General features: G+C 50.0%; 1 protein-coding gene across 4 annotated transcripts in view; it reads right to left on the reverse strand.

Annotated features, from left to right (window-relative positions):
- Nucleotides 1-5,648: 5,648 nt before the first annotated feature.
- The window catches only part of Anxa6 (annexin A6), a 52,328-nt gene continuing 31,152 nt past the window's right edge, over nt 5,649-26,824 (reverse strand). For 3 of the 4 annotated variants that reach the window (XM_050157617.1, XM_050157618.1, XM_050157615.1), the window contains 15 exons: nt 26,030-26,152; nt 24,842-24,900; nt 23,699-23,777; nt 21,493-21,574; nt 20,204-20,298; nt 19,806-19,919; nt 19,623-19,713; nt 18,193-18,272; nt 17,650-17,703; nt 13,185-13,202; nt 12,265-12,358; nt 11,222-11,317; nt 9,315-9,373; nt 7,813-7,935; nt 5,649-6,044 (listed from right to left, as the gene is read on the reverse strand). In XM_050157617.1, the coding sequence (XP_050013574.1) occupies nt 5,985-6,044; nt 7,813-7,935; nt 9,315-9,373; nt 11,222-11,317; nt 12,265-12,358; nt 13,185-13,202; nt 17,650-17,703; nt 18,193-18,272; nt 19,623-19,713; nt 19,806-19,919; nt 20,204-20,298; nt 21,493-21,574; nt 23,699-23,777; nt 24,842-24,900; nt 26,030-26,152 (1,227 nt within the window). In that variant the 3' untranslated portion in view covers nt 5,649-5,984. The remainder of the gene's footprint in view (nt 6,045-7,812; nt 7,936-9,314; nt 9,374-11,221; nt 11,318-12,264; nt 12,359-13,184; nt 13,203-17,649; nt 17,704-18,192; nt 18,273-19,622; nt 19,714-19,805; nt 19,920-20,203; nt 20,299-21,492; nt 21,575-23,698; nt 23,778-24,841; nt 24,901-26,029; nt 26,153-26,824) is intronic. The other variant, XM_050157616.1, reaches the window with a different exon arrangement.

Below are 26,824 nucleotides of genomic sequence, written 5' to 3' on the forward strand. Positions count from 1 at the left end.
ACAGTGTGCTTCTGAGTGTTCCGGCAGGTTGTGTCTTCTCGTGGCTAGCAGCGTGTGTCTGACTCTGGCCCTCTTTGGTTTGTCCCTGGGGGCATGGCTGGCAGTGATCTGGCTTTCTGTATGACCCGTGGGGAATGGGAGTGGGTATATATGTACATATATGGGGAGTGTCCCTTTCCTTCCTCTATGCTTTATTGGGCTCTCCCAGGTCAAAGTCCAGGGCTCTTTCACTGGGTGCCAGGGAGGGGTTTTTGGCTGGCAGTATCGCAGACAGATGGTGGTAGCTGAGAGGAAGGGGGTGGGACCATCCACTGGAGGAAATGCATGTGCTGGAAGCTTCTGAGAACAGCTGGGCCTGGGGGAGGGGCCCACTCCCAGATGGCAGGGATTTGTCCTCACACAGGCTGTGTGGCTTCAATACAGCTCTAGCCTCATGCTCTGCCTTCAAAAGCCCCTCCTAGAAGTGCCCCAACCCTCTACCTCTAGGTTCCAGGTAATGACACCTGGCTTCCTATCTGTCTCCATCTCCTCCTGAATTCATAACAGAATGGGGGGGTCCTCTCTTCTTGTCACCCCTCCCTCTTATTTTCCTTCTTCTTCCACCTCAACCTCCCTCTTTGAGACAGGATTAACAGCTTCCATCACTTTTCACCTTACAGGGGCTCTTGCTGAGTCTGGAACTCACTGATTCAGCTCCGTTAGCCAGCTAGCAAGTCCCAGGGATACCCTTGTCTTCACCCCTAAACTTCACATTTCCACACCAAGCCTCCTTCCTTCTTCCTCCTTCCCTTCCTCTCTCCCTCCCTCCCTCCCTCCCTCCCTCCCTTTCTTTCCTTTCTCCTTCTCCCCTTCTTTCTTTCTTCTTTTTTTTTTTTTTTAAGCGTGAGTACTGGGGATGGGTATGCACACAGGTCCTCACACTAGTGTGGCAAGCGCTTCACCAACTGAAGCATCTTCCCAGTCTTGACTTTGAACCCCATTCTGCTTCCAACTTCCTGAAGACTGAACCCAGGACTTTTTTTTGTATTCCAAGCCAACACTACCATCTGAGCTATATCCTCAGTCTCTAATAATCCTTTTTGTTTCCTTAGGCCTCCGAGGGTGGGGGCACAGTGTAGAATCTCATTGAACATGGCGAGGGGTGGGGCATTGAGGTTCTCTTTGGGTGTGTCAATTATTAACAATGAAGAACCGATGTCATGGAGTTGGTCTTCTGGTATGGACAGTACTCTCAGATGTACACGCATTGGTTTAACTTCACAACTCTGAGGTAGACACCCCCTTGCTGCCCTCCCTCTCAGAGAAGGGATAGGAATAAGGCATAGGAAGGCCAATGGGTTCCCTAATGCTAGTTGTTGACTGGAACTCCGACCCATGCCTGCGGCCCAAGATGGAAGCTGTGGTATAGTTAGAATTTCCCTCTAGCCTCCCTCCAAGTGTGAAATGAGGAAGTTTTTTCTGCCAGTCCTGCTGTGACATTGTCTTTAGGCAAGTCATCCACCAATAGGAACTCGCCTTGGTTGCCTTATAGTCCTGCAAAGGAAACAATGGCTTCTGGGGCGAAGCTTCTCTGGTGGGGGTTACGGAGGTTCAGCAGCTCGGCTCTGGCTTCCACTGAGCTGGGGAGAGACAGCGTCAGGAATTTCACAGCAGCCAACTGCTGTCTGTTAGCAGAAGTGTGAGCAGGTACAGGGCTCTGCTCCAGTCAGGGCCAGCCCCCTCCCAAGCCCTACTTCCTTCAGGTGTGGTCCCCAAAGACCGAGGCTTCTGAAAAGGACTTTCCTGAAGGGAAAATGCACGGTCTAAGGAAAGTGACTAGGGAACCAGAGATGTGTAGGCATATAGCTTAGGTGGCAGAGGGCTTACCTGGCAGGCACAAAGCCCTGCGTTCCAGCCCCAGCGTGACATAAACTATATATAGTGGTACCCACTTGCTCTTTCCGCAGGAAGGTTGGAAGTTCAAGGTCATTCTTAGTCACCTAGGCGATTTGAGGCTAGCCTGTGGTACGTAAGAACCTGTTTTAAAAACAAGTGGGCTGGAGAGATGGCACCTGTGACTCTGGCAGAGGACCTGGATTTGGTTCACAGCTTCTGCATGGTAACTACAGCTCCAGGGGCTCTAGTGTCCTCTTCTGGTGTCTGAGGGGACAAGCATGTATGTACGATTCACATACATACGTGTAAGTACTCCCCCAACTCAACACGTAAAATAAAAACAAACGGCAAAAAAGAACAACGAGGACCCGGAGGGAAGGAGACTCCAGCCTTGAAGCTCATCTCAGAGGGTGATTTGGATGCTAGAAGGCATGGGGTGTTTATTAGAACCCCAGACCGTGGAGGTTCAAACTCCATTCAAACTCCTGTGATGGACAAGCACTTCCTCTCTGTAGTCACCGAGGGAGGTGAGAATTTCTGAGGCACCACCTGCACCTCAAAGCCATCCTCCCCCATCTCCTACTCTGAGACAGTGGTGGTTTGAACTGCTGTGGCTTCCCTTTTAATTTAACCCCCATCACTTTTGTGCCTTGAGCCTGGGCCAGGAGAGCAATCTCCAATGCTGTTGTGGAGAGATTCACACAGAAGAGGCACTCACTGAAGCCCTGTAAGGATTGGAACCATCACCGTTCATAGCTCTAGCTCCCAGCGTTCATAGCTCTAGCTCCCAGCGTTCCTAGCTCTTGCTTCCAGCACTCAGCATGGTACACAGCAGGTATCAGAAAGTTTAAGCTCATGAATGAATGAATAATTATTAATGAACAAGCTGTTTAAGATTTCAGAATGGCTGACTTCTGTGTAAGTACAGCTTGTCGGAGTTGGTGATCTATGCCTGTAATCCAGCACTCTGGGGCAGAGGCAGGAGGATCAGGTTATCACCATCTCCATGCAAGTTTGAGGCCAGCCTGGGCTACATCAGGAGACCCAGCTTCAAGAAAAAAAGAAAGGGGGAGGGAGGGGAGGAGGAAGGGAGTAAGGAAGAAAGGAAAGAAAGAGAAAGAAACAAAGGAAAAAGAAAGGAAAGAAGAAAGAGAAAGAAAGAAAGAAAGAGAAAGGAAGAAAGAAAGAAAGACAGACAGACAGAAAGGCATGCTTTTCACGCACAGGGATACCTCACCACCCCCATGCCCACAACTCTTACAGACTTTCCTGGAATCCAGAAAAATGCTGACATTTCAGGCCCTCTGGAACTGGATGCAAACTTCCATTTCTGTCACAACCACTTCACCCTACAAACACTGAAATCCTCCCTCTTATGAGCAATCCTTGAAAGGCGACACTCCTCAGCTGGAGACAGAGGGGAGGAGGAACGCAGAGGCACAGAAACATGCCTTCCTCGACGTAAGCACTGGGCTCAGCTGTTTTCATTCCTAGTTCCCACAGCATTTTTTGTGATTGCCTTGTGTGGGGGGGGTCTCCTCTCTCCTAGCCCTCACGTTCCTTTGCTTTTTTCCCTAGCTCATCTCCCTTTGAAATACTTAACATATGGATGCACATATATGCAATTAAAAAAATTTTAATATATGAGTGTGGTCAGAGGAGTATTCCAGGGCCCTGTTCTCTCCCCCAGGGCAGGGCCTCTTAGAAAACCTGGGGCCCAGTCAACATTCTTTCCTCACTTTCTCTTTCCTCCCACCTGGGGTTACAGGAATTCACAGTCAGAAACTGCTTGGCAAAACATTATTTTTATTTCATGTGTAGGAGGGTTTTGCCTGTGTGCGTTCGCGTACCACTTCATGCTTGGGTTCTGAAGACAGAAGAGGGCATTGGCTCTGCTGGAACTGAAATTCCAGCTGGTTGTGAGCAGCTGCCAGTGTTCCTAACCACTGTGCCATCTCTCCCAGCCCCCATACATAGCTTTTTTTTTTTTTTTACCATATGTTGGAGATTTGGATTTAGGTTTTCACAAATACACACACACACACACACACACACACACACACACACACCATTACCTGTTGAACCATCCCTTCAGCCCCATTTTTATTTTAAGATGGGGGTCTTGATATGTAACCTAGGCTCACCTCCTGCCTCTGCTTCCTAAGTTCTGAGATCAGAGCTGGCCATAGTGAGCAGCTTTACACATATCTATTAGGGCATCATTCTTCCTCGGCTTGGGTGTCTCTATGATCCAAGGCTGCCCCACTTCTTGAGGCCCAAGTTCAGAGACATCATGGAATCAGCTCTTAGCTCCCGCCACTGAACCTGGCTCAAGGCAGAGGGTGACAACCGCTGCCTTCAAGCCACGTAGATGCTCGGTGAAGTGCTTTGGGGACTGTCTCACTGGCTTCCCACAAAGGCTGAGAACTGGGGGCCCATGTGACAGGCAAGCAAATGGAGGTTCAAAGAGGCTACAGTTCATAACATTGATAAAAAGCCTGACTCCAAAAACCATTAGCCATTTTGCTAATTGTTAAATTTGGCAAATACCTCAAAACACTCTTAGCTGACCCTCCAGGGCACCTGGACTCCTGCCTGTTGGAAGAAGGGAAGAGATCTGACAAGTAAGTGGGTTTTTGTTGTTGTTGTTTCAGACTCATGTATCCAACCCTTCACTATACAAATGGGAAAACTGAGGCCCAATGAGGTCAATGGATAATGGCTGCAAGGTCACCCAGTAAGTGAATGACAAAAGACTAGACCCAGAATCTCCCAACTGTCCACGTGGACGGCTTCTACCATCAACACCCTGAGTGCAATAACCTCCATGGGCCAGCCAAATAGACAGCTTCCCATCACAGTCCCTGAAAACTCTCAGATCCAAGTGCAGAATAGAAGGTGGCTCGGGGAAGATGGACAGAGAAGCTGCTGCTGAGCCCCGTGGCTTATCTCTCCCGCCCACCACTCTAGAAGATCTACTCATAGCATGTGTCCTTGAGGATGTTGGAGAGGACCTACGGGTTGGTTGTGAGGGGAGGACATTCAGGGAGGAAGGACGGGGGACCAGAAGCCCAGGGAGGCTGGGACTTGCCGGGTTTACAGCAGGCTCCCACGCCGTATCTTCCCAAGAAGCAGGAGGAGGTGAAGGTCCATGGTCCTCCAGTCTCCATCTTCCAGCACTGGGGTTATAAAACCACAGTGCACCTGGTTTTTTGTTTATATATACTTGTTTTCACATAGGGTCTTTCTGTAGATCCCTGGCTGGCCTGACCTTGCTGTGTAGACCAGGCTGCCCTTGAACCCACAGAGCTCTGCCTGCCTCTGTCTCCTTAGTGCTGGCTTTAAAGGTGCGCACCACTGTGCTTTGCGGGTACCCAGCTTTTTTATATGGGTTCTGGAGAGTGAACTCAGGTCCTCACGCTTGCACAGAACTTGCTTACGTGAATGATCTCCTTCGCCCTGTTTCTTCCCTTTGTAAAACAAAGAATAAGATTCAAGCTGCAGGCTCAGCCCAGAAGGTCGGGGTTAGAAGGGAAGCCAAGATATTTTGGTCTCTCATTTTGTAAATAACAAAACCGAGGCCAGAGAAGGGAAGGGATGGGCCCAAGGTCTGAAGCCCAGGGTGTCGTAGACACAAAGTGAAACCTGGGCATGGAAGTTCCTACCTCAGTGCTTTAGCAGTGGGGGAAGACTAATCTATCTCCTTTATCCCAGAATGCTCGCCCGACACCAGCCACCATGGCCCCCCTCCCCCAAAGTATACACATCACTCATTTTATAGACAGAGGCTTGGTATGTTTTGAGATGTGACAAAGCTTGAATCAGGGCAGGGATTATGTCAAGGGACAGAAGCTAGGGAGGGCTGAGAGGAGATAGAGGGGAACAGGGGTGAGCGTGATATAGGGCTGTGATTCTCCAGCCACGAGCAGGAGGGATAACAGAAGGGACCACCAGGGACCCTCCATGGCTAGAGAGAGCCCCAGCTGAATGGTAGTCCAGCTCCACCCCTCACCCCTCCTTCCTTAGTCTCTGCAGCTGGAACGATGGCTTGGTCAGGTCACGGTGGCTGGTGCCGCTACTTGGCAGAGGGGCCGCTAAGACCGGTAGCTCTAGTCCTCCCCACCACAGAGAGCAAGTAAAGCCTTCAGGAAGTCTCCAGAGGTGTCACCCTGGCAGGGCAGAGAAAGCAGATTTGTAAGAAAAGAATAATTCTGGTCTAAATACCCCAGCCTCCTAGTAGCCATCAGCCTAGAATCTGTCACCAACACAGTTGCTGTGCCAAGACCAGAGACCTCTCCAGACACAGGCCCGGTACCCCTAGAATCTGACCCTGAAGAGCTACAGAGCATCGGTGCTTCCTCTACCTCTATCTGGGGAGCAGATTGGATCCTATCTGCCATCCCAGGTCTCCTGTCCATTCAGCCCTGCAGCTTCCCAAAGGCCTCCATCTTGTCTCTTGGGAAGTCAGGCAAATTCCTCAGCCCTTGATGCCTACTGTTATATGGCCATTATCCGAGAGAGCCACACTGCACCAAGGCTCAGGCCAGCAACACGCTGGTAAGCACCAGTTACTCTGATATACCACAGGGGTCTGTCGGTAGTCAGGAAGCCAGTCTCTCCCCACCGGTACCGATCCTCATTGAGAAGGGGCTCCTCTTACTTATAATGCTTTTTTTTAAAAAAGTGTTTATTTATTTATTATGTATACGATATTCTGTCTGTGTGTATACCTGCAGGCCAGAAGAGGGCACCAGACCCCATTACAGATTGTGAGCCACCATGTGGTTGCTGGGAATTAAACTCAGGACCTTTGGCAGAGCAGGCAATGCTCTCAACCTCTGAGCCATCTCTCCAGCCCTGCTTTTGGTTTTGGAGACAAGGTCTCTCACGTAACATAGGTTGGCCTCAAAATCACTACAGAGTCACGAATGACCTTGATCTATCACTACTTTGAGATTACAAGATGCTTGGCTATATTCTGAACTGGGAATACAGCTCATTGGTAGTGTGCGTGCTTAGGATGCATGAAGCCCTAGCCTCAATTCAGAGTACGACATCAAATAAACAAATAAGAGCCTTCAAAGAGGGCCTAGGGATGTGGCTCAGTTAGACCTCTTGTTTGCCAAGCATGAAGTCCTGGATTTGATTCCTAGTCCTATAGGAACCAGGTATGGTGGCACACCTCTGTAATCCCAGCCAATAGGGGGTGGAGGCAAGAGGAAGGCAGGTTCAACATCAGCTTGGGCTACAGAGTGACCTTAAGGCTAGCCTGGGCAACACAGTGTCCCTGTCTCAAAATAAGAAATTTCTTTCTTTCTTTTTTTTTTTTTTTTTTTGATTTTTTGAGACAGGGTTTCTCTGTAGCTTTTGGTTCCTGTCCTGGAACTAGCTCTTGTAGATCAGGCTGGCCTCGAACTCACAGAGATCCGCCTGCCTCTGCCTTCCGAGTGGTGCTGGGATTAAAGGTGTGCGCCACCACAGCCCGGCTGAGTTATATTCTTTAAAAAAGGTCAATTTTGTGGTATATAAGCTAAACTTTAGTATGGTTGGCAACACAGTTAGCATTGGTAGCCTGTTTCCACCTGACCAGCCTGTAAACTATGCTTTAATAAAACCACAAGAAGCAAAACCCAGGGGCTGGACAGATGGTTTAGTTGTTAAAAACACTTGCTGCTCTTGCACAGGACCCACGTTTGGTTCCCAGCACCCATGGCAGCTCACAACTCTCTGCAATTCCAGTGGCAAGGAACCTGTCACCTTCTTCTGAATTTTATGGGCACCAGGCATGCCTCAGACATGTCTGTAGGCATGTAGGCAACCACGCACACATAAAATAAAAGAAATATTTTCATAGTGAAAACATGAGGCAGGTCTCCATTTAGCAGTTCCCCGGATCACACGGTAATCCAAGAGCCCACTGGGCAGCCCTTCTCTTACCTCAATGGCCTGGTGTAGAGACTTGTCATATTTCTCAATGAATTCCCTCCGAATGTTTAACAGATCTATCTCACTCCGGGAAACCATCACCCTGGTGAGGGTCTTCTCATCCGTGCCGGCACCCTGGGGGAGCCAAGAAGGAGAGATACATGGGGCATGAGGGAGAGGGAGAGCTAGGTCAACAGATGTCTGCCTGCCTGTCGCTTCTGCCCTCCCAAACCGGGGTGGTGGTGGGGGGGTTATTCCATCACTATCTTCCACAGATAACTCCCTTGGCCAGACAGAGAGGCGCGGAGGGTCTGTGTGGGCTGAGAGGGCCCTGCTAAAGCTCACATTCTGCTGGAGCCTCAGGACGTAACCTTGGGAACAGAGTCTTTGTGTCGCTGTGGTTCGGAGGCCGCATCCTTCCCCAAATCCATGCACTTGCAGGCCTGGTCGCCAGTGCAGTGTTCAGAGCTAGAGATTTGGGGAAGTGGGTCTTAAGGTTTCCGACTTCCTCGACAGGTCAGCGCATTGATGCACATACAATCTGATGGTATTGCTGGGAAGTGGCGAGGGTGAAGTAAGTCCTGGGGGTGGCAGAGGATATCCTTTGTCCCTGGTCCCTTCTTCCCTCTCTGCTCCAGGCTACCAGGAAGTGAGAAGCTCTGCTCTGCCATGTCCTCCTCCCTGACACCATATTCTACATCACCACAGGCTCAAAAGCAATGGACTAGAAAACTATGGATTGAAGCCTCGGAAACTGTGAGCCCAAATCCTTTTTTCCCCCCATCCTTTAATTTGATTTTCCTCCCAAATATTGTAGCATGGAGATGGAAAATTAATTACCATACCATTGTAATGGATTAAAATGATGTCATGTTGGATTAGGGCCCTAAACCCTCTGGGTGGCATCTAAGGGACACAGGCATACACATGAAGATGAAGGCAGAGGCTGGAGTGATGCAGCCAAACCCAAGACACACAAGGGGTTCCTGGCAGCCCCCAGGAGGCAGGGGAAGGATAGGATAGGAAAGAATTGACAGACATGGGTCCAACTTTAACTGCCCTGTACTGCTCTTTGTTCTTCTAGGAAATAAGGGGGTTACCATGGGCCCATAGAACTCCCATGGTGTCAACTGTGGTTAGAGGTGGACACAAGGCTCCGGCCTTGGCATGTAGTGAGTTCTCAAGCATTTGGGTTGAATCATTCTTTGATCTAGGGATCTATCTTGTGTACGACAGGGTATATTAACATCCCTGGTCACTCCCACCAGATGCCAACAGCAAAACTCTTTTAAGATTTGGCAACCAGAAATTTGTCTGGATATCACAAATATCCCTGGGGGGAGGGGCACAAAAATCACCCTTGATTGAGAAAGGCTATCTTTGGGCCAAACGTAGATGTTGATAAACAGCAAAGCGGGGAAACAGCAGCCTGAAGTCCTCATCTGGGGGATGGCGCACATCTGTGCCTGTAGGTTTGGGAAAGACAGTGCTCATAAACAGGTCAGATGCCATACCTTCATGGACTTGTACAGTTTGTCAGCAAAGAAGAGAGGCTTGTTCTTGACACTCTGGACTGTAGGGGAAGAGAGGAGAGAAGCAGGGAGTCTGGTCAGAGGCTGTGTGTTGCTCAGACCCTGGGCAGGGCTTGCCTCTGTCTACTGCAACCAAGCTTCTGGGTCTGCAGATCATTGCTAACCTTCCATGCTCGAAGGTGTTTTACATCCCCTCCACAAGGCTTCTCCCTGTTTTTGTCCCTGTGTTCATCTCTCACTCTGTCATGTGTTGCATGTTTCCTACAGCGAAGATGCTTGAAGCTGACTGAGGTCAGCAGAATATGTAAATGGGATTTAAGCTCTCCAGGATACTGAACGCAGGGCCACCAATTTTAAGTACATTGAAAGCATGTGAAAAGATGGTTAAAAACTGAATTTCTGGGTCTGGAGAGAGAGCTTAGTGGATAAGAACACTTTTTGCTCTTCCAAAGGACTCAAGTTTTGTTCCCGTTATGTCCTTTGGGTCACTTACAGCTGCCTATTAACTTCAGTCCCAGGAGATACGACAACTTCTTCTGGATTTCACAAGTTATCACACATATGTGGTACACACACACACACACACACACACACACACACGTCACAAAAAATTACCTAAAACAAAACCAAAACCAAAACCCCCAAACACCTGAGTTTTAAACTCCACTCTAGATCCCAGCGACATTGGGGGGGGGGTAGGGTGTGTGTGTGGGGTTAACAACTTCCGTGCCACTTAAGGACTGGGTAGAAAGACCAGTTTTCATATCCTGTCACAGAGTGCAGAAACTGAGGCAGGTCCTGTGTTCTGCCCAGAGACACACAACAATCAAGGGGCAGTTCTTACTTAGCTCCCCGGCTTCCAATCACTGTGCTGTCCTGCCTGTCTGGTGTCACTCTCGGTGATAAAGAGCCACTGTAAGCAATACCTCCATTTATCTAATCTAGACTACTTCTCCTCCACATTTCAGAATTCCTGAAATTCAAGATGCATTTTATAGTTGACAGAATCTGAAAGCCTTCTATCGCCACCTGCTGGTACAATAAGGAATACACGGGATGCAATATCATGCTTAGCTTTGTATGCACACATACTGCAAGAAATGAGATCCCAAAGGGAAAGAGACCTTTTCCAAGTCAAGATCTTTGGGCTGTGAGCTGGCTCAGCAGGCTAATGTACTTGAAACCAAGCCTAAGGACCTGAGTTCAATCCCCAGGACCCACACAGTAGAGAGAACCAAATCCCTAAAGTTTTCCTCTGACCTCCACATGCATGCTATGGTATGCACATACCTGTATACATGTATTTATGTGTACACAAACACAAAATAAATAATAACATGTAACAAAAAACTAAAAATCCCAGAGAAAGGAGGTAGCTCAGTGGCAGAATGTGGTATGAGAGAACACGTTTAACATGTGTCCAGTGCATACATGCACTGTGGACCCTGTGAATGAATGCATTTTACACGCTATGCATATATATCCTGTGAATCTCATGGACGTATATATGGTGTCTTGTGAGTGGTATCCCTCTCTCTCTATATATATAGATATAAATATATACATTGATATAAATATATACAACACACACACACCACACACACACACACACACACACACACACACACACTTCAATCCTGCAGAGCACTACCCTTCTCTGCTCTCCTGGTCCTTTCCCTGGAAAGCCCCTTTTCTCACCCTGTCCCCAAAGCCTTGAAGATGTCCTCAGGCTGCCCCCCACAATCATACCTTGGCAGGGAGGAGATCTGAGACAGTGTTGAGTCCCAGGTAACATAAGCACAGGATGATGCTAAAGCTACATTCCTCTTGGGAACCTGCCTACCTTCCCAGGAATGCCCCAGCCCCTTCCCCTGGTGCCTGCCAATTACCGATGGCCACAAATGCGTCCTTGACATCCCCAGACATCTCCTTCTTGATGACGTGCTCTATGTCATAGTTGGTCATCTTGATGAACTCCTGGAAGACTGGCCAAGAGGAAAGAGGAGGAGGTAAACGCCAGCTGGGGGAGTCACCTGACCTATCTCATACATTGTTCATTGGGTAAGGCTGGGGTGACAGGTAGGTTCTGGTCTCAGGGCTGCCCTAAAGCTTGGAGCCAACTAGGCTATATCAGCGCCTCCAGGTCTGGCCAATAGTCTCAGGTCTTGGGAGTTAGTTCTGTTATCCCAGCCTGATGTGTAAAAGGAACTATGCCCAGACCACCCCAGGTGGCCTTCCTCTCTGGGTTCCCTCTTATTCCCTGACTGGCTGGGATGGTGCTTATTATATAATAATCAAAATGACAGGAGGCTCTGTGTGCCCTGCATAGGCTGATTACTTAATGTTTATTGTAGGTTTGGTATCCTAGCAACCATGGGAGGTACAACTAAAACCCCAATTCTTAGATAAGGGGATTAAGGCACAGAGACCCAGTCACCTGCTCAGCCACATAGCTAGTAAGTGGGGGACTGGAGTCAAGGCAACCGAACATCAAGCAACAAGTATCTGAGTACTGAAAGATACTGAGCAGATACTTGCAAGACAGCAAAGTCTCAGTGACAGGGGACTTTGGGATTGCCACCGCACACAGCTGTGGTTCTGTTCTGTGCCACCCTCACCCCTCTCTGCTTTGTTCCTGGCATCACCGATGGACCACGACAGCACACCTCAGCATCCTTAATACTGCACGTTTCTGAGGTGAAACTGGCTGGTCTTTCCTTATCCTAGGTATTCTACCTGCTTTGGTAAGGTGGGGAAGGGAGTTGGCTGAGGACAGGCTAGGGCTCTGGAGTCCCCTACCATTCTACCACTGGAGTGAGAAGAAAGAATTAGGCACTTAGCTGCTCTGCTCTTCACAGAGAGCTGGGAGGTTCAGGTCAGATTTGGGGCTCCCACTACCACACTGGAAAGGGTGGGGTTCCTGCAGGCTCACCTCTGCGGAGGTGGGGATAGCTACGGGTGCACAGGACCGTCATGAAGCGAGTCTCCAAGGACGTTTTGTCTCCGCTGGGAGTGTCTGCTATTTCCTGCAGAGCCCAGTTAGGGCAAGGATTGAGGGGGAGACATGAGAAGCCATGGTTAGTACCGACTGTCTCTGCTGAGGCTCAGAGAAGGAAGGGGCGGGGGAGGAGATTGAGGTTGGTCCCCTCTCTCCTCAACTCAAGCATAATGGTCATTCCATCCCTCTTTGAAGTCCTCAGGACCCAAAATGGGGCTGGAGGTGGGTACAGGGACTTGGTCCTCTTACCCAGTCACCAGACAATCCCTTTGGGGAGCATGGACACGTGTGTGAGCAAGCAAAAAATGTCCTAGCCAGTTTCCCCCAGTTGGGGTCAAGGGCAAACAAATTTGTATTCTACCACATAAGTTTCCACAAAGATGCCCTAGCCAGCTATGACCCTATTTGCATTCTCTTTTAAAAACTCACTTTTAAAATGAAGATGAGCCAGTTTACAGGCAGCAATCATCGCTGGTGATTATACAGCACAGAGCGGGCCCGAGAGGCATGGATGAATGGCCAAAGCTTGGGGAACACTAGCTTTGCAACAACTCCCATTTTTTGAGACAGGGTCTCGGGTAGCCCAGGCTGGCCTCAAACTCTCTAGGAAGTTGAGGATGGCCTTGAACTCCTGATCCTCCTAACTCCACTTGCCAAGTGCTGGGATTATTCATGCACCATCACACCTGGCCCTTTTTAAACTACCAGGGTCCTTAAAAGGCCCGGAAGGGGAGAGAGAGAAGCCATGAGGGAGGGTCCCAGACATTGCCCAGTCCTGCCCCACTCAGCCCAGCACCAGCACAGCAGGGCTGACTCAGAAGCTGGCACATCCCCGTGAAGAACAGAACACTCACCAAGATCTCAGCAGCAACCTGAGAGTGGGGAAGAGAGAGAGGAGGGAGAGAGGGGAGGCAAGAGTCAGAGGCCGGAGTGACTGGCCAGAGGACCCTGGAGCCCCAAGGCCTAGCTCAGAGTGGCAGAGGTCCCGAGAGACCCCAGGGTCACAGTGAAGGACTGGGAGGGATATCGCCTTCCTCTATCCTCTGGGCTAGAACTCAGAGCAGAAGACAGGCCTGGGAATTTGTTTGTTTGGTTTTGTTTTTTTTGTGTGTGTTGTGTTTGGTTTTTCTGAGACAGGTTTCTCTGTGTAACCCTGGCTGTCCTGGAACTCACTCAGTAGACCAGGCTGTGCTCAGACTCACAGATCTGCCTGCCCCTGTCTCCCAGGTGCTGGGATTAAAGGTGTGTGCCGCCACCACCACCCATTGAGAATAGTTAAAATGTAGCTTCCCAGAAGGAGAATGACACCCTTTATACCCAGTACCCGAGAATAGCCTGCAGGCCCCAGCTTGTCTGACATCTAGAGGAAGGAAAGCCCCCTTCGCTAGCCTACAGAGCCACTGGGCAGGGGACGGGACAGGCACAGATTCTCGGAAGTGAATCGGTATCAGGCTCTGTCACCTTAGCTCCCCAGGTCACAGACAGAAAGGCAGGACAGCTGAGGTCTGGGAGTCACGGGCACACAGCGTAGGTGGGCACTACGAACATTCTCCTTAAGAACAGCTTGTGGAGCAGACATTGTGGCCAGGACTTTTGTGAGCCAAGATGCTCTAACCCAGAATGTCTGGGAACAAATCCAGCTAGTCTCCATGCGTCTGAACTGTCTGCCACCTTAGCCCTTTCCCCAGCATCCTGCCAACCGTCGTATTCTCCTGCACAGACCAAGATTCTAGTCTTTATTTAGTTTTGAGACAAGGTTTCACGATGTAGCCCTGACTGGCCAGGAATCCACTACGTAGACCAGGCTGGACCGGAACTCACAGAGATCTGCCTGCCTCTGCTTCTCGAGTGCTGGGATTACAGGTGTGCAGCACCACACCTGGCTTCTTTCCTTCCTCTCTTTGAAGACAAAGTCTCACTCTATAGCAGCCCAGGTAGGCCTTAAATGCCCAGCAATCCTGCTTCTGCCTTCTGAGTTATGGAATTACAGAAGATGCCACCGTGTTCAAGGTCCCACGGAGCTTTAAAAAAGACTAAGGGGGTTGGAAAGAAAGTTCTGTGGATAAGAGCAGGCACTGCTCTATCAGAGGACTTGGCTTTGGCGCTCAGCACCCACGCCAGGTGGCTTACAATTGCCCATAATCTCAGCTCCAGGGGAGAAGCTGCCCTCTTCTGGCCTCTGCAGGCACTGCACTTATGTACTCAAGGAAACACATACACACACATTTTTTTTTTTTTTTTTTTCCGAGACAGGGTTTCTCTGTGGCTTTGGAGCCTGTCCTGGAACTAGCTCAGTAGACCAGGCTGGTCTCGAACTCACAGAGATCCGCCTGGCTCTGCCTCCCGAGTGCTGGGATTAAAGGCGTGCGCCACCGTCGCCCACACATTAAAAAGAAAAAATTATGACTGAGATAGTGGAGAAGCTCTAAGGCCCTGGGTTTGAACCACAGCATCATAAAAACAAGACTTCTTTATATGATTTACATTAAGTCCATATGTGCATATGTATTGTATATACTGGTGCTTTTTTTATCTAGATGAAAACGATACTCATAGTCACCAGGAGGTAACTACACGGACGATGTGTCTCTCAAGTGTCTACCGCATGAGGCCAGAGTTAGGCAGCTCCTTTACCCACCCTGGAACTTTACGATCATATTCCTCATTGCAGAAATACTTAATTTCATTTTGCTTTAAATGTCAGGCAATGATGATCCTCGTTTAAGGCTTATGGGCTACTCGGGGCTTTCAATACTTTCAATCACCTCGTTGAGTCATGGGGGGCATTGTGCGGAGTGAAGTAAGCCAGCTACGAGCACACAAGTCCCTAAGGTGATGTTTGCAGAGGCGTCAAATCCAGAGACAGAAGGCAGGCTGTTCTGGGGTAGAGGGAGAGGAAACGAGGAACCACTAGCTCATGGGCTCAGAGTTTCAGTTTTGTTAAAAGAAGAGCGGTTGGGGGCGGGGTAGCAGCGATGGCTGTGCAGTGTGAATGCATTGGATGCCACGGAAGAATGACTAACTGAGCCAGGGAGAGGACTCAGCCAAAGCACTTGCCAGGAGCACCTGCTGAGTTTGATTCCCGGAGCTCATGTGGGGTGTGTGTGTGTGTGTGTGTGTGTGTGTGCGCGCGCGCGCGCGCGCTCAAGCACATCTGTAGTCCCAACACTCCAGTGAGAGCTGGAGAAAGCTTGCAAGGCCAGTAGCAGTGGAACAGGAGAGACACTGCCTTTGTAAAATGGGAGGAGAGAACTGGCTTTGAAAGCCGCTATAGGCCACTTCCTTCCCGCTTCTTTCTTTCAATAGTGCTTTTGATAGAGTCCTGAAACTCACTATGCAAAACAGGTTGGGCTTGAACTTGCAGGGAGGCTCTGCTGGACTTACAGGAGAGGTTTATTCTGCCCATCTTATTTTAACTGCTATAAACAGGAAACTATTTATATATACAAAAAGAAAGCCCGATTTGAATAACTATATTAAGTGATGACTATGGGGGGGGGGGTAGGTTTTTTTCCTTTGGCTCTATTTTCTAAAGTTTTATGGAAGAGATAAAACCTTGCTAGTTGTCAGAAACTGAGCTGACGCTGTACCAGGATCTGCGCCTTATTCACGGAGAAGCTGCCAAGCCTCTGTCAATGCAGGGCTCTGGTTCAAAGGATCCCTCCACTGCCTCTACCCTGGTTCTCTCTCTCTCCTTCTCTTGCAAAGCAGTTGCTGGGCCAGGACCACCACTGCCCCACCAGGACCCAAGGCAGAGCAGGTACCAGGCAGCTGCATTCCCTAGAGAACGGATGCTGGTGAAATCTAAGATTAAAAGCCCCCCTGCTACACCATGAGGATGCTCACAAATACTAAATAAATACCTGCTGGGTGTGTGTGTGTGTGTGAAATGTGGGCTCAGTAAACGATGGTGGGGTTACCCATGGTTAGCGCCTATGAATGTACTTGTATATAATTGAAAACATCCTTTTGACTGGGATCCTGGAGCTTCTGACATTGTAATTCCAGAACAGGACTGGGCAACTGGGCCATGGTTTCTTGAGCAAGGAGCTGTATGGGAGATGATGGTGCTGGGTCCTAGAGGGTATTGTGTAAGCCAGATTGGAGTCGGGTGGACCTGAGTGCCAATCAAACTGAAGCCACTCAGAAACTGTGGGCCTGTTAAGGCTTTTTTTCTTCGCAGGAAAAACAAGATGGTACACAGAGGAGCATTAATGCCTGCTCAACACAGGGCGCCCCTTCTAAACTCTGTAACAAGGGCTTGGGGGTTTTGGGGTTTTGTGTTGTTCTTTTGGAGACAGGGCCTCCCTGAGCTAAGGCTAGGCTCCTGCTCTTCCGGCCTCAGCTCCTCCCACTGCTGGGGTGTGCCTAATTTTTGCAATTTCAGTTTTGTCAGGCTATCCTAGGGATTGCTGAGTTGACACTGGTGTCTCAGCTCCTGTCCGCTGGTGAAGCTGGGGCTCAGCTGGGACTCTGGGTTGGTCAATGCTCTTTCTAGTGACCAACTGCAATCCCTGGATGCTAGCGTTACCATTGGTGGCATCTGTGCCCAGCTCCAGCATGGGGCAGCTCTTGCAGCAGATGGGGTTAGGGCAGTCAGAACAGACAGAGACCTGACTCAGGTCCATGGGGACAACAGTGAGGACCTCAGTGGGGGCTCAGGAAAATGACTTGGGGCTGCCCAGCCTCTAAGTGCAGCTTCAGAGAAGCCTAAGAAGCGGAGTGGCCAGGAGCTCTGGTGACCCCCTCCCCTGCCACTATTTGGTAGTATCTAGGCATCACTGGACACAGGGTACCTGGGATACATCATCAGTGAGGGACAGTGGCACCAGCCTTTAGGAGCTTGCTAAAGTTTGCCAAGTCACCCCTTTGATTTTTGCCTCATTTTTCAGACAGGAAATCTAGACATTTGGTTCTCAGGCCTTTTTCACAGCAAGATTCCAAACCCACTCTCTCTGGGTCAGCTCTCCTTGGGCCAGATTTGCTGTGTGATTTGAGAAACCAGTCACCCTCTTGGACTTCCATTTCCCACTGCAGGCTTAGAGGTTTGACCCGGGCGATCTATGAATGCCATATAGTGCTGAAGGTCCCAGACTCCACATGGGAAGGGCCAGGGAGGCAAGCTCTACCCTCCCACCCTCCAGCAAGCAAGCTCCACCCTCCCACCCTACACTATAAATCCTCGAGCATTCGCTTTGTAGAGTAGACCTAAACATGTCAGTCAAACCAGCCATGTCCCAGCCAGGATCTTGCCCCACCTGAGAGTCATTCCTGGCAGGGACCCGCCAGCTGTCCAGTAGAGATGGGCGGGAATCTCACCTGAGCATCTTCCCGGGCTTGGTCTCGGTTTTCTCCTCCTTCCTCGCGATTTCCCTGTCATAGGACCATCGAGAAGTCAGGCCTAAACATCCCCCACAGGCACCCTACAGTCACCCGTAGGTCTTGCTCAGTCACCTCTCTGCACCCCTTTTCATCTTTTACAACATGAAACAATTCCAGGGTAGGCCACGTGGTCCCTGGGTTACAGGACAGAGCCACCCATGTGGTTCTGGTCTATATGAAAGAGACCAAAAAAGTTACAACACCAGCCATCAAAAATGGATTCTCACAGGGTGGTGGTGGAGCACGGTTTTAATCCCGACACGTGGGAGGCAGAGGCAGGTGCATCTCTGTGAGTTTGAGGCCAGCCAGGGTTACACAGAGAAACCCTGTCATAAAACAAAACAAAACCAACAACAAAAAAGGGAAACAATAGAGATTTTAAGGCAGAACCCCAGGAGGCAAGGGGGTGGGAGTGGGTGTGGGGGCATTCTCTCTTACAGTCCATGGATGAATGGGCCTCAGAGCCATAAATTCACTCACCGTGGCCAGAGAAATGAGGATCCTCCTGAAGTGGCCAGATGTGTCTGAGCTCAGGGCATCCTCCAGGGACTTGTGATAATCTGAGATAGGAAGAAAGGTGTGAGCAGCTGCTGGCCAGGAGAGTGAGAGTCACACCTGAGCGAGGGCTGTGTCAGCAGGAGGTGGGACTGAACGAGTCGGCCCTTGAGGGCATCCAGCTATCTTCCTGCTGATGGGAGGGCGGCTGGTACTGATACCTGCCCCTCCCCACACCTGCATCAGCTCCCAAAAGCTCCCATTCATCTCTCCCATTCACTGGCCATTCATTTGGTTGTATTGTTGGGAAGTGATCCCAAGACCTTGTGCATGCTAAGCAGGGCTCTAGAGCTATAACCCCCCCACACACACACCCCCGCCCTCGACACCTTCCAGTGGAACCTCCCCGCCTTCCCTCACTCTCCACCATCCCTCTTACACAGCACTCACTGAACCCCAAATTTTATCTGGGACCTTAGTGCCTCTCCTCCCCCACTTAAAATGACTGTGGTCTCAAAGCTCTGCAAGAGGAAAGTTGTTCCTAGAACAGAAGTCATAGTGTTTCAGAATGAAAATATAGGGCCACTTGACTGAAGCTTAACAGTTTCAAGACAATGTAGTGCCGTGGGAACTCCTTCAATTGCAATAGTATCACAGTATGGCATAGGGTATAACAAGGCAGGGGAGACCGTTCTGAGGGTGGGTCTTTGTGTAACTACTCAGGCCCCGTTCCCGTGAAGCTGCCCTCCCTCTCATTAGCAGGCTAAATGCTCTCTCTGCTCCCCAAATTCTATCTAAATTGTCTTCTACAACCAGGACTCTCTTGGGGCAGCTGACTTTCCCGAGATGGGGGGCTAGGTACACTAAGAGGTTTGTTGAAGTCCCATAGAAGGGCTGCGGAGACGCACAGTCAGTAAAGGGCGTGTCACATGAGCATGAGGACCCACGTTCCCAAAACCAAACCAAACAGGCACAGTAGTGCACACTTGCCATCCTACAGCTGGGGATGGGAAGAACGGAAGCTGGGCTTCCTTAGCCATCAGCCTTGCCAAACTGGCCAGCCCTAGGCCAGTAAGAGACCCTGTCTCAAAAAGCAAGGTCAGCAGGAAAGGGTGCTTGCTGCCAAGCCTGATGACCAATCAAGCCTGAGTTCAATTCTTGGAACCCACACAGTAGGAGAGAATGGACTTCACAGTTGTCCTTTGACCTACACATGCATGTGTGCATGCATGCGCATGCACACACAACATATAAAAAATAAAATAAGGTGGATGGTACCTGAAGACACACCTGAGACCGAAACCTGGTCTCCATCAATACACGTATCCCTGCATGCACACAAACAGCGTCACGGAGGTGGTAAGTCAGGGCTGTGGGCTAATACTGTCAGCTGGGCCCCACCCTCTCACACTTACCCTCCTTGTAGGCCTCGTTGATGGCCCGGATTTCAGCATTGGTCCGAGTAGCCAGGATTTCAATAAGAGTCTTTTCATCTGTGCCAGCTCCCTGGAAAGTCCACGCAAAGGACATGTCCACTGCGGTGCTGACCCTGAGTACCAGTACCCACCCCATCCCATCCCCTAGTGTGTACACTGTACCTCCATAGCTTTCTTCAGCTGCTTAGCATCATAATGGGCTGGGGGCATCATGAGACCCAGGATCAGCCTTGCCAGGTCTCCCGAGATCTCAGACTTCAGGTCAGCCATTAAATCCTGCAAGGACAAAGCCAAGGTCACACCAGTCTCCGAACCACATAGAAATTGCCCCCATCTTTGATTGTGCCCCCACTAAGCCATCCCATACACACAACGCTCGCTGATCACAAGGAACTAGGGGAACAGAGTGACCGGAGGCTAGAACATTCCGAGACCAGGTGGAGGTCTCATTACCATGAACCCCCCTGGAGTCTAATTACACAGAGCTGGCACTGACAGGCTGAGGTTCTCTAGGGAGGTGTAAAGATCTGAGGCCCAGACTAGGGAGGGAGGACCCTTACCCGGCCAAAGTGAGATTTGAAGGTCTGTCGGATCTGCTGCCGCTGGGCATTGCTGCGGTGTGTGATGATGTCGATGATGGTGGCTTCATCAGTTCCTGGATCACCAAAGCCACATGCCTCAGAGGAGGCTCTGTGGCTCAGCTTTCCCAACATCCCCCCAATGAGAGTTCCCACCAGTCTCTGTCAGGGTAAAGGCCTGGGTTGGTGGCCATGTGCTCCTGGCCCTTCTGGGATCCCTGCCCCAGGCTCCTTGCTTTCTCCTGTCGGGCCACTGGATGAGATAAAACGACATCCAGGAAGGTGGAAGGCAATGGGTGATGAGCATCTGGTTGGTAGGTGGGGTGACAAGTGATGTGTTGGGTGCCAGAGCCTCTGAGTTCTAATCTTGGCTCTGGCAATGGCTGCTGACCTTGGGAAGGTCCTTTCTCTTTCTGGGACTCAGTTTCCACACTTCTAACATGAACAGGACCAAGTAACCACCAAGAGATCCTTCTAACCCTGTGTTCTCAGCAGTTAGTGACTGTGTCTGATGGTGGCTCCTAGGTCCCTCTATGTACAGCAGATTGGCTGAAGGCATTGCAGCACTACCTCCTGCCTGTCAGGTGAGTGCCACCAACCTCAGGTCTGACACAGGGATCTAATTTTCAGAGCATTTGCCCCCATAGTCTCACAGTCATAGAGACGCTATGTAGGAATTACTCTCCTGAGAAGAATTCACTGAGACCCAGGAGGTGCAGGACCTCTTGGGAGTAGCTGCTGGGTATAGGGGAGGAGGAAAGACACCAGAAACCAACCCCCCATTCCCTTTCCCAGCAAGGGCTTTCCAGACCCAGCTGGGTGCAGGCAGCTGGCCATCCACTCATACAGTGGCTTTTCTCCCCACAGTGAGCAAACGCAGCCTGGAGGAGCCAACAGTTGCGGTGCTTTGAGTTCTTAGGTCAATGGACTTCATTTTACACACTGGGAAAGTGAGACCCAGAGCTGTTTAAGGACTTATCCAGAGTCACACCGAGTCAACACCTAAAGTTTCATGGCCAGTACTTTCTTCCACATCAGGCTCCTGCTCAGAAACTGGAGAGACACTTAGTGTCCATAAAAGACTCTGGTCAAGTTCATTCCAACCCCTCTCCTATCCTTCCCTCCTACCTGAGGTGGAGGAAGCTCCCACACACTCCTCCTCATCCTGCAGAGCCTAGCTAGAGGCTTCATCCCTCCCTTTGCCTAGCCCCTTGCTGCCAAACCTTCCAGGCTGCTGCCTATGGGCCTTCTCTGGTCCTCATCATCCTTACCAATTCCCTTCATGGCTTTCCGCAGGGCCTTGGCATCAGCATCAGGGTTGAAGTCATTGGCTGCATACACAGTACCCCTCAGCTGTGAGAAGGAGAATGAGGCTCAGCAGGTGTCTGGAAGCCCCTGGGGAGTCAGATCTAGAGAGGGGCATGCAGAGTGGCAGGGGCTTTCCAGGCTGAGTCCCAAGCCAAGCAGCCTGGGGAAGAAGGCATAGCAGACAAAGCCCACTCAGGGCTGAGAGAGCAGAGAGTCTCAGGCCCGGAAACAGGTGAGTGCTGGACAGGAAAGAGGGTAGCTCCTGCAGTCGGACTTGGCTCAGTCCCAGCTTCAGAGGCTGACCATTCCACTGGGGCCCCTCAGCATCCCACCCACCCTGCCCTGGTGCCCCGATGCTGATGTAGACATGGCTCCTCCGTAAGGAGGCCAAAGGACTCAGAAGCAGAATAGTTTCCAAATTTTAGTCATTACCCAATGACGTTCATGCTGCTTCCTGTATTTGCTATTTCTTAATTTCTTTCTTTTAATTTCGCTTCAGTGGTTTTTGGGTTTTACTGTTGTTTTATTTTGTATAGAGACAGGGTTTCACTATGTAGTAGCTCTGCCTGGTCTGGAACTCCCTAAAGAGACCAGCACGGTCTCAAACTCAGAGATCTGCTTGCCTCTGTCTTCCTGGATGTTGGTAATAAAGTGGGCATCATCACACCCGATCTTTGCTTAAACAGTTTTATTTAGAATAATTTGAGGAAGGGGTGCTTAACATACTAAGCAACATCTCAGCACCGGCAGATCTATCTTGAAGTACACTTAGCTAGACCAGGCTGGTCTTGAACTTATAGATAGCTGCCTCTGCCTTCTGAGCCCTGGGTTTAAAGGCATGCACCACCATGTTTAAACTTTTTTTTTTTTTCGAGACAGGGTTTCTCCATAGCTTTTGGTTCCTGTCCTGGAACTAGCTCTTGTAGACCAGGCTGGCCTCGAACTCACAGAGATCCGCCTGCCTCTGCCTCCCGAGTGCTGGGATTAAAGGTGTGCGCCACCACCGCCCGGCAGCTTAAACTTTTATATATATACTTTTTTTATATCCTTTGTGCTAACAAGTGCCTGCCACATAATGGACATTTAAAAAAATACTTAACACATTAATAAATCGGTGAAAAGATATTCTTCCATGATGGCAATTAAGCTGAAAGCCTCCTGCTTGCTAGGCAACCACTCTACTACTGCGCTATATCCCTAGCTTTGAGATAAAAATAACTTTATACTTTATGTACTATCGCAATCTAGAAAAAATGTATCCTATGTCATTAACAGGTGATCACCCACAACAATAAATGTAGTGCCTGGCTCCACTCAGGTTAAAGGTCACCAAATTTAAGACAGTACTGCTTGCCAAGACCACAGAACTTTAGGCCAGCTCCCTCGGCTCTCTATGTTATAAAAGGGCCGCCAGCTTGTACAACACAGTTGCAGCATCAGGTCTTGCCAAAAGCACTGAACTTAAGGCCTCTGTGTCTAAGGGCAGCCACCTCGGACAGCACCAAGCTGATTTTACTTATCAGAAAGGCTGGTGGAACTGAAAAGGGGCAGCTCTTTGTGAGGGTGGTTGTTACTTAATGCTGTGGGAAGCATATATATAACCTGAGGTCTCCTGCAGGGCTAGTGTTCACCTTCAAATTTAAGGGAGAGTAGAGCATCAGACTTCAAGAGCCTTTGGGCCACCAGGACCGCCATGTATAACCCCCTTTCTTGAAAGGTTCAGGCATAGAGGGCACAAGGAGGGTGAGGACCCAACAGTGTCTAGATTGGTTTTCCAGGAGCCTCTGTGAAACCTTTCATCCTGTCCTTTGCCCCCGCCCATATGAGGGTGCTCAGGAGTACACCCCTGAATCCTAGGGGTACCCTCTGCTCTACCGAGGGCAGCTCAGTATGCGAAGCCCAGCTGCCAGGCCCAGGATGTAGAGGCCCCCACGGAACCAGCCCAGTCTCACTGGAGGAAGCCCTGTTAGTAGAGAGCAGGCGGAACAAACACTTCCCAGGACCGTTAGAACCAAGGCAGGAATCTGGAAGCTTCAGGTGGAAGACGGCTCAGCGCGGGTTGGCCACCAGGGGGCAGCTGGGGGTCAACCAGCTCAGCGGGAAAGGCACAAGCAGAAGTGTGGAAGGCAGTGATCAAAGAGGTCAAGCAGGGAATGGGGAGGGTCTGACCTCGACTCGGGACACTGCACTAAGTTCCCACATCTGATAGGCCACCTGTGCTGCCTCCGGGAAGAACTGGCCAGCCGCACTGGAATGGAGGGGTTCGGGGAGAGGATGGGAGGGGAATGTCATCATGGGCAACACCCCACATGTCCAGCACTCTTATGTCCAATACTCACATACAATCAACACACACACACACACACACCCCTAACACAACACAGACCTATCTGGCTTTACTTCTCCAGCCTGAGTTCATCAGAAAACCCTCTAGTCCAGAGATTCTTCTGTCCTCCCTTGAGCTCCTATGCAGTGGGGCTTTCCCCAGCAGCAGGACAGTCCCTCAATCTCTTCTTTCTTCCGTATTGCACAGGTGCCTCCTGTCTCAAATCCCCTCTCAAATAAGCCAAGGGTAGGGTATGGTTGAATCATTCCCATACCTCTTTTTTCAAGGCACCTGGACATGTGAGGGGCCAGTGTGTGCAGCACGGGATTTGTGGCCTCTGTGGCCCAAGCATAGTCAATGGGAAGCTCTCATATCCCTTCTTTAACTTGCCATTGAACTCTGGAGAAGGAAGTCACAGCACCCACAATTTCCTGTGTATAAATAGGTCATGTCCTGACATAGTCACCTAGTTTAATAGTTCAGGAAGGGCCCCTGCAGCAGCTTTCCACAGAAAGCATTGTTGGTCACAGGAAGAAGCCAAGTCAATCCTCATCACCAGGCCTTCTTAGAGGTGACTCCTCAGACCTTCTTCTCCGGCTCTTTTGAGTCAAGGTCTCACTATGCAGTTCTGGCTGGCCAGGGATTTGCTATGTAGACCAGGCTGGACTCACAAGAGATCTGCCTGCCTCTGGTGTGTGCCACCATGCCCAGCTTACGTCCTCTGAGTTCTAATTCCTGGTCCAGACAGCCGACTGACTCCTAAATTCACACAATAGAGAGTTCCACATATAGTGGACTCTACCTGTTCAGACACACAACACACACACACCATGACAGCAGAGACTGGAAGGCCAAAAGCCGCTTTTCCCTTCGTCTGGCATTCCAGCCTCAGAAGAGACCCAGAGTCATGTAATCTCCCATCTACTGGGGACGGTCACCAGAAGAGTCAGGCCACCCTTCCACCCTGAGGCCCTGAACCCCCTTACTCATCGTCTCCTCCACAGAGCTTCAACAGAGCCTTCTTGTATTCGCCCGAGGTATCATTCTGGGGAGAGAAGAGGAAAGGTGACCTCGGACACAGCCCCGGCTCTTCTGGGACAAGTGGGGGTGGGCAGAGCACTCACTCACACCAGCCCTGCCTCTCCTCCTGCCTGCAGTGGCTGAGGCCACCAAGCAGTACAGTGCGGGTCACCGATCCAGCAATCAGCGCTCTGGGAAAGACGGGAAGGAACAAGTCTCTAGAGTAGGTCGTCCGTCACATTTCCTGAGGCATAAATACTTCCAGTAATAGCCATCCGCTGCCATGCTGATGTCATTAAAACATGGAATTCCCAGATGCTTGCTATTCTCCGTGACCCCCGGCATTCCCCTGTCCCAGGTGCAGCACATCCAGGGGAAACAGTCCATGGAAGGGCAGTTCCATGAACAAACCCATGGGAAACCGCTCAAAGTCAAACAACCATTTGATGAAGCCACATGACGATATAGATGTCTTATTCCTTGAGACTTTGGAATATTAACGGCTATGAGAGGTTCCCAGGAAAAGACCCTGTGCAACAGCATCGTTGCTTATTCTAGAATTTTCCAAACTTATTTCCCCATGGGACGTCCAGGGCATGATACCCATAAAAATCCTCTCTGGATACCATTTATGAGTACAAATTGGATCATTTCCCCTGTGGGCTTATAAAAACTACTACGTCTGGTGATCTCTTGGCAAGGCCTCATGGGACGGCCACCCCTGAGATAGCACCAATTACTCAGCAGACTCTAGTGTTTTCTAATTAATGCTCACTTGGATGCTTCCGTGAACTCTGCATAGACTGTGGATACCTGCTGCTCTTGGGACAGCACCCTGGCCCTTAAAGACTATTTGCAAGCCCTGCAGCATCAGCCATGCCTTACTTTTTAAAGTTTTCTTTACTTTTACTTAAATGTATGAGTGCGTGCCTGCAAGTATGCTCGTGTACCATATGAGTACAGTATCTGAGGAAGCCGGAAGTGGGCATTATAATCCCCAAGAACTAGAATTATAGTTAGCTGTGAACCCTCATGCGAGTGCTGGGAACTGAACCTGGCTGCAGGAACAGCCAGTGCTCTTAATAGCTGAGCCATTGCTCCAGCCTCCATGCTTTCTCTGCTCCCCTGCCCACCTCGTCCCCAGCCCTGCTCACCTTGATCATGCTGTACAGTGACTTCTCATACTTGGTTCGGAAGATCTCACGAATGTCAAGCATGTCCAGCTCGCTCCTGGAGACCATGATGCGGATCAGGGTGTTGTCTCGAGTCCCCAGGCCCTGGAGGACACGAGGGCATGAGGGACAGCACTCATGGCGAATGTCTGACCATCTGCTCTACACTTTTGGAGTAGCCAAGAGGGGCTGGGACAGCCCACGCTTGGGGATCTCCCATAGCAAACATTCATTTGCCATGGAAATGTCACAGGTGTCTGTGTTATATGAGAGAAAGCCTGGGGAATGCCGTCCTTTGGAACATGCCTAGAGGGAAACCAGCTGCCTGGTCACATGACCAGCATTATGAATGTGGAGAGCTAACTGACAGATGCCAAAGTGTTTTCTAAAGTGGTCTGATATACATAGGAATATACATAGGAATATTCTGGTTTGTTACTTATTTTTATGGTTTAAAACTTTTTAAAGATTTATTTTTATTTTCATTCATGTATCTACTTGTATGTGTGCAGGTGACTGCAGAGGACAGAAAGGCTATGAGATCCCTTGGGTTAGCGTTCCAGGCAGTTGTGAGCTGTTTGATACAGGTTCTGGGACCCTAACTCAGGTCCTCTGGGAAAGCAGTAAGTGCTCCTAACCACTGTGCCATCTCTCCAACTCATAAAACCTTTCAAAATTACACTTATTTATATGTGTGGGTACACACATGGCATGGAGTGTGTATGGAAGGCAGAGGCAAGCTTTGGCAGTCTGTTCTTGCCTTCCATCATGATGGTC

Source organism: Alexandromys fortis, unplaced genomic scaffold (assembly GCF_014885135.2).
Source record: "Alexandromys fortis isolate MF-2015 unplaced genomic scaffold, M_Fortis_MF-2015_v1.1 scaffold_103, whole genome shotgun sequence".
NCBI classification, from domain to species: Eukaryota; Metazoa; Chordata; class Mammalia; order Rodentia; family Cricetidae; genus Alexandromys; species Alexandromys fortis.